Raw genomic sequence first — 11,990 nt, forward strand, 5'->3', positions numbered from 1 at the left:
TCCGGTATGTGGGCCTCTCACTGTTGTGGCCTCTCCCGTTGCGGGGCACAGGCTCCGGACGCTCAGGCTCAGCGGCCATGGCTCATGGGCCCAGCCACTCCACAGCATGTGGGATCTTCCCGGACCGGGGCACGAACCCGCGTCCCCTGCATCGGCAGGCAGACTCTCAACAACTGCGCCACCAGGGAAGCCCTCTCTTCTTTCTTTAAACACTATTTGTTGCTTCCTTTAGGGTCTGAAGTTTAGAAAATATCCTGAGATTGAATATTTTCTAGTGCTGGGGTCTGTGGCACCCAGGGTTTTCTTGTTATCTCTAGAGGTTTCCTTCAGTTATCTCAAAATTCTCAAAAATATTAATATGCTTTCACTGTAGCTCTAAGGATAAATACATACCTTCCAACACTTGGAAGAGGGAATTTGGCATTGAGAAACTCAGCAGGCAGCCATTGGGTGTAGAACCCTATTCTCTATCAGAGGCATTTAACAACATCACTAGAACTTAAAAAAAATTCAGACGTCTGGCCTTTCTCTACCTGAGAACATTGGTGTGGAAAGACTCCCAAGGGTTGGAAGCCACTCCCTTGTAAGTCATGGGGAAAAGAAAACCATTTTCCACCATGTCTTGGAGCACCTTTTTCCTTCCCCCACACTGTCTTTCAGCATGGCATTTGCTTGAATGAAAATGTTCCTAATAGGATGAAAAGCAAAGAACTGAGGGAAAAAAAAATCATGGAGCATCAATGGATGAAAACAATAGAGCTATGTCAAATACTGTTTGGCTACAAACAGATAGGCACGATTTAAATAATAATGGCTTCCATTTCCAGGCACTGCTGTTGGTTTCCTACATTAGCAGTTATCACATTGTATAATTGCATTTTCTTTCTCTCCCTGGACCAAAGCTCTAAGCTGGTGGAGCCATGTTTGTGTCCTCAGGGCCCACAGTGTATGACATTTTGGTACATTTTTGCTGATCCTCCTAGCAACTCTATAAATATAGTTTATCACTTCCATTTTACAGGTGAAATACCTTCCCCAGATTGCTGAACCAGGATCCAAACCCCTGGTTTTTCCACTGTGTTGCACTGTAAGCACACAGGAGCTGGGGAGCCAGAGGTAGGGCTCTCCTTTGTCTTTTTAAAAGTAGGCCTGGAGGGGTGTCTTTTTTCCATGCTTTATTGTTCTACAAAGTGGCAGCCGATTCTCAGAGGGCAGATAGGGGAAGGGGAAAGGGAAAATGGAAACCTGTCTGTGAGGTTTGGTTTTTTTGGGCCAGGCTTAAGGCTTGGGCAAAAGATAGTTTAGGGGTCCTCTGTCAGTGTCAGCCCTAGAGATCAGGCCATCACTTTCTGTGCCTTTTCTTCTAAAGGGAGATAAAGGATGACATCTTTCCTATCCTGGGGAGCTTGCAATCCAAGTTAGGAATGATTCCAGCAGCGAGACTGGGGATAGATGTTAAAACCTGAATTAACTCACCATTTGCAATGTTCACAAACAAAAGAATTAGAACCCTTGGGGGTGGTGAATAAAGAGGGTGTTGTTTTAGTCACATGGCAGGGGTGGCCCTGCTTCTCTGCCCAGGAACAGTTTCCAGGAGGAGCTGGTTGTCTGCAAGGACAGCTCTAGGCATCTTCCCTTTCCTTCCTTATCATCCCCCTCCCTGGGCCAGGTAGGCCACCAGGCTTCTCCTTTTGCTGTCCTGGAAGCTCCTCTCGTGAAATCCTCCTGGCCCCTTTTAGGCCTTTCTCTTTCTGAGGGGGAGGGAAGAGGGGAGAGGAAGTGTTTGAACTTTGAGGGTTTGCTTTTGGTTTTCTTTTTGGTGTGATTGTTATTTCCTTTGGATAATATCAGAGTGAACCAGAATCAGCCCCTTGTCTGCATTGGATGCTTCAGATGGTCCTTCCTGTGAGAAAAGAGGAAGGGAGAAGAGGGGACAGAATCCTGGGCAGCATGCCTGTCCTCACCTGTCTGCAGGTCTCTGCTGTACACTCACTGCAAGCCATGAGAAGCCCCACGCTGTTTTTGTTGGGAGGCAAGCTCACCACTTGGGTTTTGCAGATCCTAATGATTTATGGCCATTCAGCTACAACTCTCCAGTCTATACTCATATATACAGTATATGGAACTCTTAATGCCTTGAATTTTAGAACTGAAAAATGTTAGAAATAGGGATCTAACTTATTTTAGGCATCCAGAGATCTCAGGTTTTAGGCTGGAGATATGATAACAAAGTGTGAAATTGTAGACAGGCTTTATTAGGTGTTTTTGTAAACAGCCAGGCAGATGAATCTTCCCAAACCATAGCACAGATCATATCATTCCTTGGCTGGAAAAATCTTCAGTGGATCCACAATATTGCCTTTTTTTGTTTTTTTTTAAACATTCTATTGAAATATAAAGTACAGACAAGTGGCATATCCTAAACTGGATGAACTTTCACAAGCTGAGAACACACATGATACTAGCGTCCAGTTCAAGAACTAGAACCTGACTAGCACCTCAGACCCTTTGTGGCCCCTTTCAGTCACTTCCTCCAAAAAGTTAGCCAGTGTCCTGACTTCTAATCACACAGATTCATTTTGCCTTTTTGTGTACTTTATACAAATGGAATTCCACAATATGTGCTCCTTTGTGCCTGGCTTCTTTTGCTCAGCAGTATCTTTCAGATCCTCCATTCTCATTGCTGTGTAGTATTCCACTGTGTGACTCTACCACGCTTTGTTTATCCATTCCCATTGTCTCTCTCTTTTTTTAAGAAATAAGTATATTTATTTATTTTTGGCTGCGTTGGGTCTTCGTTGCGGTGCGCGGGGTTCTCATTGTGGTGGCTTGTCTTGTTGCGGAGCATGGGCTCTAGGCCCATGGGTTTCAGTAGTTGTGGCACTTGGGCTCAGTAATTGTGGCTCACAGGCTCTAGAGTGCAGGCTCAGTAGTTGTGGCGCATGGGCTTAGTTGCTCTGCGGCATGTGAGATCTTCCCGGACCAGGGCTCGAACCCGTGTCCCCTGCATTGGCAGGCCGATTCTTAACCACCGCGCCACCAGGGAAGTCCCCCCATTGTCTCTCTCTTTTTTTAAAAATTTATTTATTTATTTATTTTTGGCTGCGATGGGTTTTCCTTGCTGCGCGTGAGCTTTCTCTAGTTGCGGTGCGTGGGTTTCTCATTGCGGTGGCTTCTCTTGTTGCGGAACACGGGCTCTAGGCGCGCAGGCTTCAGTAGTTGTGGCACACTGGCTCAGTAGCTGTGGCTCGCGGGCTCTAGAGCACAGGCTCAGTAGTTGTGGCACATGGGCTTAGTTGCTCCACGGCATGTGGGATCTTCCCGGACCAGGGCTCGAACCCGTGTCCCCTGCATTGGCTGGCGGATTCTTATCCACTGTGCCACCAGGGAAGTCCCCCCACCATTGTCTCTTGAACTGAGTATGAATGTCTCTCCCTGGTCTTCAAGGCCCTCCATACTAGGGCCTCCTTCGCTTCCCACTACTCCCTGCACGTGCCCCCACTCCAGCCAGACGGGACCTCTCTGATCATTCCACCGCCCTCTGCAGGGGCACTGACACTCCCTGAGTGCTCTTCTAGACCCTGGGGAAACAAAGGTGGATACGACCCAGTTCCTACCCTCTGGAGTTCACTGTCAATAGGACATGGGCAGTTCCCTTTAATTTTCGGGCCTTTATTCCTGCTGCTCCTTGGTCTGGAAGGCTCTTGTCCCTCAGCCCTTGTCCCATGTGTACCTCAAGGGCGCTCTCAAATGCCAGCTGCTCTGTGAGGATTTGGGGGTCTTGCTGTAAGGAATCACTCTCTCTCCTGTGATCTCCCAGCACACTATTTCATATCCTCCCGTAGCACTACCTGGAGGTTACTTGGCCTTTTGGACATTTGGGAACTTACCCATTTCCTTTCACTTGACTGTAATTCCTTTGAGGTGGGGCTATATTTTATCTTTTTAAAATCTATCCCTCATATCTTATATAGTGACTTACACAGAATTTGTGCTCAACAATTCTCAATTTGAATTGAAGGAGAAGAAGGGAAGCAAAATTCTTGAAGCTTGGGAGGCAGGGGCCTCCTGGGCAGGGAGGGCCTTCCATGCCGGTGGGGCAGGGCAGCCATGGCCACAAGGTCATGTTGTAGAGCACTGGCCTTGGAACCACAAGGCCTCCTCTCCTTTATTTACTTGCTTTATGAACTTGGGCAAATGGTCAACCTTTTGAAAGCTTGCTTTCTTCATATGCAAAATGGGGCACAGTCATTGCTGTTTCACAGAGTGTAGAGTGAGATAATGTTTATGACCGAGCTTTATGAGCTGTGAAAGTCGGTGGGCTATAAGGCAGTTTCAGCTTCCCAGTGGCACCGGCACCGTGGGTTTTGTCCCGGTGTCCACTGTATGCAGGGCCAACAACCATCTCAAGTCCATCCTCTCAGCGTGGTTTACTGTGCCCTCCCCCACACCCGTGACGATTCCTGGTTACACTTCCTTGGAAGGTTGTGGGTTGCACATCTGTCCCACCACACGTGAGTCCCTCGAGGAGGAGGCAGCAAGCTCTTCAACTTGCCGCCTGGCCCGGGCTGGTCTCTGGTTCTGTGAAATGTTTGTGGAGTGAATGACAAGCTTCACTTGGCTGCAGCGCTTGCTGTCTTGTGAGGTGAGCATTCCCTAGGCTTCTTGCCATTTAGAATGTCTTGCTCCTGGCCTCAGATCCTGACTAGAAGGAAAATCACGAAGGAAAGGGTCCTTGGCAGGAGTCCTCTGGCTTTCTGCCTGTGTCTCAGGTCATCTGCCCCGACAGTGCAGGACCTGCTTTACCTCCTCCCCTTATCCCTTGATGTTTTCCAGAGAAATGTTTTTGGAAAGACCAGACAACGTTCAAGAATTTGCTGCAGGTGAGTAAGGCCGCATCCATTTTGGGTTTGTTTGATAAATGAGCACCAGGAGTGTTACTGTGAATTTAGACTCGGACAAGCCCAGGATTCTCCCTGCAGAGTCTGGGGTGCTTCTTTATCCAATGTCTCCCAAGGGAGCTTTTTTCAAAAGGCTCTTTCCTCAATGTCATTTCCTCAAAATGAGGACAGATAAGAAACGAGGCAGAACTTCCTCATGGTAAAGATTGTTAAGAATTTTGAGATTCCCTAGGGAACAGACTGGCAGCTCTTACCCTGGGAATCTTAAAGCAGGGTTCTCAACACTGGCTGCACATTAAAATAATCTGGGGAATTTTTAAAAAATACTGATGCCCGGGCCCACCCCCAGAGGTTTTTATTTAATTAGTCTGGGGTGGGGCCGGGCATCCACAGTTTTAAAGGCTCCCCAGGTGATTCTAATGGGCTCCGCTGCCCTGAGATGGCTTGAGGTCAATGGTATTTAAAGGGAAGGGGGCTGGGCTCGATGATTTCTTGGGTCCTTTTAGCCCTGGGATTACAGCCTCAAACCGTTTCTGACTGAATCTAAGTATGTCTTTGCTGTCACAGCAGATGCTGCTTCTGATTCACGTTATGCTGGGTATATAAAAATCCTCTTCTGTCGTCATCCTGCAAGAGCCTGGCTCTCCTCTGAGAGGATATTCTCAGAGAGGGCGTGATGTCTCAGAGACAGGAGCCAGCAGGCCGAGCTGAGACAAGAATAACGCTTGGTATTTATTTGGGCCCCAAGATGGGCCTGGAGCAGAAAGCCAGAAACTCCCTCAGCCCTCTCATGGCTCCCTGTGCGTCAGCAAGCTGACAGGCCAGCGGCAGGGCGGTGTGGAGGGGACAGGGGCCGCCCTGTCAGCCCTTGCTGGGAACGCTGGAGCTGGAGGCTCAGAACTTCTGGGGGGGGGGGCGGCGGGGAAGACAGTGACCTTGGGATTTGTTGTGGCATGTCATATTACATTGTAAAGCAGGACCACCAGTAACAGTCCTGCTAAGACAGAGCCTTCCTGGCTTTTTAGCAGAGTGAGCTGTCTCTCGCCTAGTCTTTTTCCCTTGGGTTTAGATGATTTCTTCTTTTTAATTCTTATCCCAGACTATTTCACGGATCCAAGACTTCCCAACAAGATTCACATGCAGCTAATTAAGGAGAAGAAAGCGGCTTAATTAGCAAAATCATGATGCTCAGCTGTTGAGAGAGAACAGAAAGCATCCAGCCTCGGGGTGGGTGTTAACCTCACTTACAGTCAGAGGCTTCTTTACTCCTGTGAAAATAAGCACTGGTTCCTCGGCCCAGGGTGTGAAAGAAACCAAACAGAGATGTTGCAGAGAAGTTCCGTGCAAGTGTTTCATTTTCCTGACACTACTTTAGGGAATGTGAAGAGAGGCCCAGGGTTTGTCTGGCATGTCCGTGGCAGGGAGAGACATCCGTCTTCTTAATGTAGTGACATGGATCAAGAGAATGGAAGTTGAGTAGTTCTGGAGGAAAGAGAGAGCCAGGGAAATGGGGTGGGATCCGTTAGTATCAAGAGCCTGCTCTCAGGCTGCAGAATTCCTGTGTGCTCCTGCAGGTGGCCTTTTCCTTGTGTCTTTGGCGGCGGGAGTAGAAGGGCTTTCCCACTGCTTCTGGAAAGGGTGGGGGCAGTTTCCCTCGTTGCATTTGGATTGGGCGCTTTCCTGCCCCCTTCATCGTCAAACCAGGCTACGCCGTGAGGGCTATCACACATTTTTCAGGCAGGATTTCTGAAATGATTTTGAAGGTTGGGATTTTTAAATGTGAGGTGGGAAAAAGCCACACTCCTGATTTAGCAGCACCATTTCTGTTTTGCAGGGTCATCTGGAAGCGAGAGAGCCCTGTTGCCATCAGTGTGGGTTTCCGGGCTGTGTCTGCTGTTGCAAAGGCTTTTAAAGATGCTCATTAAAAACAGACCTCCCTGTTCTCTCTGCTTTATTTCACTTAGAAGGAAGAAGACATCCTTCACGGGAGGCTGCTCTGCCCCAACTCTGACCGGGTAGGTAGCAGGCCTGTTTCTCTGTTCGTGGCAGAGGCCTCTGAGCTAGGTCAGTGGGTGTTTCCACATGTGCCTCAACCCCGTGTACTCCCTGCCCCTCCAGGCCACTCACTCCCAGAGCCAAGACCGGACAAAAGAGCAGGGGTGGGGAATCCTGAGAGGAACACAGCTGGTCGTGGTTATACTCAAGCAGAGTCCACGCTTCCAAGGTGGCTTTTGTTTTTTATCTTACCTCCGGGGTTACTGTACAAAGTGTACAGGTGATGATTAACTTTTATTTCCATAGAAGCAATAGTCAGAGGAATTGGGTTGGGTGGACGGCAAGAGCGAATGAGATTAGACACAGAAAACCCATTCAGGGCCATGAATATTGTGAAATAAGAGCCCCATGGGTGACTCAGAGGTGGTGGACTTTGTTCTTGAGGATTTTTAGGAGCAAGCTGCCCATCCATTTGATTTTTAGCTTAGAGGCAGGAGAGTGGGCCAGTTGGCCTGGTGAAGTCCTTTCCAGGCCTACGAGGCATGGAAGTCTTGCATGTGTGTGTGTCCTACCTCTCTGGCCTCCAAAACTCACTGGTTCCACTGTAGGAAGGACCTCTCACCTGTGTGTCACTTGTTAACTTCACTATGGCAACAGAAGCAACAAATAATACAGACCGAAGTGGGGGCTGTATTATTTTTATTTCCCTTGTCTCTGCTGTCTTGTTCCCAGCTACCATCATCTGCAGTAGTAGAAAGGACAACAAAATGGGGCATTTAGAGAACTATTAAAGCTACGCATAATAAGCTATGGGGTAGGAACCTGAGGAGTTATTTTAAGTGCTTTCAGAATCACACTTCAGCAGCCATGGCTCTGACAATGAGGTATCCCCGTTTAGAAAATCCAAACGAAGCCTTCAGCCAAACACACATCTACTAAGGATCTCTGATATGAAGTGTTATGTTAGACACTCTTGGAACCTTTTGTAGGGGAAGAGACCTGCAACAGTGTGGGGAGAGAGCAGAGTGTTTTTCAAGATGCTTGAGTGCGTGATTTAATACACGAGAGTATAGCGACTCATGCTTGGGGAGTTTCCTGGTAGAGATAAGAAATGCATTTTTAGGTCATAGTGCACCTTCTCTGTGTGAGACGGTGTGCTCGGTCCTGGGGGTAAGTCAGAGCGATCGTCCCTCCCGTGCAGCAGTTCATGGTCTGGGAGACGGGCTGCTTTTCTCCCCAAACCTTAACTGTCTGAATATCTCACTTTTTAGACTGAAAGCTCCACCAGGGCAGGGACCAAACCTAAAAATCGAACTTGGTCACTGTTGAGTTCCGGACCCCTAGCCCAGCGTCTGAATATAACAAGTGCTTGGTATGCATTTGTGGAGAGAACGAATGCTTGTATAGTTGAATGAGCAGTCCCATTACGTCGACTGCTATCAAGACTGTTGTATACCTATGATGGAAGTAGGGATGTGATATGGGAGGCGGTGGAAGAAGGAACACCTGGTCTTCTTGCGAAGTGAGGGAGGCCTCACGGAAACTGGCATGTGATGTGTAAGAAGGGATTTGCTAGGCAGACGTGGCAAGAGGCATGGGGTAGTCAGGGTGTTGCGGTGCTTACATTCTGCTGAGCAGGAGGCTGTTGGCCTGCTGATTTTTTTTTTTTAATAAATAAATTTATTTATTTATTTATTTATTGACTGTTTGGTCTTTATTGCTGTGCGCGGGCTTTCTCTAGTTGCGGCGAGCAGGGGCTACTCTTCGTTGCGGTGCGCGGGCTTCTCATTGCGGTGGCTTCTCTTTGTTGCAGAGCACAGGCTGTAGGCCTGCGGGCTTTAGTAGCTGTGGCGTGTGGGCTCAGTATAGTTGTGGTTCGCAGGCCCTAGAGCGCAGGCTCAGTAGTTGTGGCACACAGGCTTAGCTGCTCCGCGGCATGTGGGAATCTTCCCGGACCAGGGCTCGAACCCATATGCCCTGCAATGGCAGGCGGATTCTTTACCACTGCGCCACCAGGGAAGTCGTGGCCTGCTGATTCTTATTACTCCTTTCTTCCTTGCTTCCAGAGCTGAAGGGGGCAAGAGAAAAGGAGAGGGGAGCAGCTGTCGGGTCAGTCCCGAAGCAGTGTCTCCCGTACCCTCCCTCCCTGACTCATTCTCCACGTGGTAGCTCGAATGATCTTTTAAGAAACCTAAATTTGTATGTTACTTTCCTGCCTAAACCCCTTTAGTGGTCTTCTGTGCACTTAAAGTCTGGATGGCCTTCCAGGGACTGCAGAGCTTCACGAGCCCCCCCACCTCTCGGTCGTCAGCTGCTCTTTTCCTCCCGCCTCACGGGGCTCCAGCCACACCAATCTTTTCTCTCCTCCCCGACCATGCCAAGGTAGTTCCCACTTTAGGGCCTTCGAACTCTGCCTGGATTTCTCTTCCCCAGAACCTCACAGAGCTAATGGTCCAAGTTAGGATGCTGTGTGCTGGAAGAAAGAGAAGACTCTGCTAAGCAAGCAGGCCGTGCTTTCCTCACGTGGCAGACCCGCAGGTGGCGGCTGCTGGCGTTGTTTCAGGGGCCGCCTCTCCCGTTCCTTCCCTCCCTCATGGTCAGAGGAGACGCAGGAGGACCAGGAAGGGACTGTGCCAGTGGTACTTGTCTGTCTTTTCAGGAAAGCAAAAACTTCCTCAGGACACCCACTTCCGCCCCCCAGCTTCCACTACCATCTCAATGGCCAGAACTGTGTATGTGGCCCCTTCTTGAAGGGAGGCTGGGAAGTTGAGGATTTAGCCATTGAACAATGCCCTAGATAGCTTCTTGTCACTTCCTCAGAGAGTCCTTTTCTAGGGGAGCAGACTGAAGTCGCTTCCCCCAGGCATTTAAACATATTTAATTAGAAAGGTATTCCCCCTAGCTGTTCTGTCACATCCCTCTGTCTGGTTTTCTTTACAACACCTATCACTGTCTGATATTGTCTTGTCTGCTTATTTTCCTGTTACTGTGTGTGGCCCCAGGAATGTGAGCCCCGTGAGAGCAGGCCTTGTCAGTCGTGCTCGTCACTCCAAGGCCAGCTGTGCCTGGCACGTGTAGCTACTTGCTGAATGGTTGCAAGGATGGGTGGGTGGTGGTTAGAAGCCTGACTGCACGATGAAGGCTTGATCGAGGCAGTGGCATGAAAACAGGAGATGAATCTTAGTTGTTTTTAGGAGGAGGAATTGGCAGGGCTTGTGATTTGAATGGGGCGAGGTTATAAGGGGGGATGTAGATTCTAGACTGACTTCCAGGTTTCTTGTGTGGACAAGGAGAGGGATGATAGGATCATCTGCTAATGCAGAAAGGAAGTCGACATGGGCAGGGGAAATGGGGAGGTGAATTTATTTTTTTAATTTTAAAAATGTTTAAAATTTTTAAACTTATTTTTTGGCCCGTACTGTGTGGCTTGTGCCATCTCAGTTCCCCAACCAGGGATTGAAGCTGCGCTATGGCAGTGAAAGTGCCAAATTCTAACCACTAGACCACCAGGGAACTCCCCGGGGGATGAATTTAGGCCAGAAGGTTTCCACTGATTTGCAATTGGGTCGTGCGTAGAATTAATATGATTAGCTTCAGTGGGGTTGACAGAAGTGAGACTGCAGTGGGCTTAGCAGCAATTGTGAGATGAGGTTGTGGAAGTGGATGCATGCTGCCCGTGGAGATGACCTTCTAGGAGCAAGGCTGTGAGGCGGACAGAGGAAGGGTAGTAGCTAGAAGGGGAGGCAGTGTCGAGGATGGGCTTTTGTAATGGGAGACGCTTGAGCATCCAGGGGTTTGACATTTTCCATATCTTCAGTTCTATTTTACTTTTAGGCTAAAAGACATTAGGGGCTTCTTGGAAATGTTGTGCAGATTGGCCCTGATGTCCAGAAGTAATGGGAACTAATGGGCAGGCCTAACTTTGCCACCACGTGTCCTAGAGTGACCTCTGTGTCAGGTTCCTGTCCTCACAGTTGGAGCAGAAGCTGTCACAGGTTTGCAGCAAGGATGGCCTCCGGCTGGCTCTCACTGGGTGGGAAGGCAGGGCCAGAGCTGGAAAGCTCGTCGCTCTCATCTCCCTGGGTGGGCCTCTGCTGCCCTCTCCTGGACGAGACACCGCACCGCTCGGAGAATGCCCGTGCCAAGCCTGAGTGGAGTGAGCAGGAGGGAGAGAGACAGGTCTGGGAGTGGGAGAATGGTCACAAATTTCCAGATTCCTATAATAGAAAGTTTCCTCAGAAGTTGCAAAGTCCAGGGCCTAATCTCTGGCAGTGCTGTTTCATGAGCTCCTTAGATGTTTCCTTCTTAGAAGTGTCAGAAGAAAGAAACCTTGCAAGGTTGATTATTCATTCACTTGTTTGATCACTTATTCACTCGTTTATTCAACAAACATTAGGGTACATTATATACTCAGGCTGCAAACTTTTGGAAGTCAGATACACTTTCCTCAAGGAACTCGTAGTCTAGTGAGTGGAGATGGATTAATAGATAATTATAATCAGTTTCAAAAGTGAAATGATAAGAGAAAAGGGCAAGCCACTGCAGGGGCACAGAGGAGGGATACCTGACTGGCGCTGTAGTGGCAGGTGGGCATGATGGGGGCTTGGCCAGAAAATGTTTCCCAGCGTGGGAGCTAAATGCTAACAGATGATTAGGAATTACAGGCACCAAGTTACTGTCTAATATCATATCTCCCCGTTATTAAATCTGAAGGGCAAGTCTTGCTTTTCCCAAGGAAACTTCTTCCTGAAGCCTTTCCTCACTGTTATCTAACAGTCTCGTAGGGCCTTGGTTTTCATATCTGTAAAAAAAAAAAAAAAAAAAAAAAAGTGGGGCATGCTACTAGATTTTATCTTTGAGCTTTGTTGTCATCGTGAATCTGAAATCCACGAATGCTAACATTTGCTTTGTAAAAACAGCTCCCTGGGAGCAGGCTGGCACATGCATATGGACATACAAACCCAGAAAATTTTCAGCATCCATGGGAAAATTCGGCTTTAATCCAAAAGAATCAAATGTGCTTTGCATACAGTAGCTTTTCACTAAGTGCTTGTTGCAAAAGAACAGGCTCTTGGCACTGTTAAAGCATTCCTG

General features: G+C 48.5%; 1 protein-coding gene across 1 annotated transcript in view; it reads left to right on the forward strand.

Moving 5' to 3' along the window:
• The window catches only part of RIIAD1 (regulatory subunit of type II PKA R-subunit domain containing 1), a 6,847-nt gene extending 776 nt beyond the window's left edge, over window positions 1-6,071 (forward strand). The window contains exons 3-4 of the mRNA XM_007460293.1: window positions 4,837-4,883; window positions 6,001-6,071. Coding sequence (XP_007460355.1) covers window positions 4,837-4,883; window positions 6,001-6,071 — 118 coding nt within the window. The remainder of the gene's footprint in view (window positions 1-4,836; window positions 4,884-6,000) is intronic.
• Window positions 6,072-11,990: the final 5,919 nt, after the last annotated feature.

The sequence above is a fragment of the Lipotes vexillifer genome, unplaced genomic scaffold (assembly GCF_000442215.2).
Source record: "Lipotes vexillifer unplaced genomic scaffold, Lipotes_vexillifer_v1.1 scaffold209, whole genome shotgun sequence".
In the NCBI taxonomy this organism is placed as follows: domain Eukaryota; kingdom Metazoa; phylum Chordata; class Mammalia; order Artiodactyla; family Lipotidae; genus Lipotes; species Lipotes vexillifer.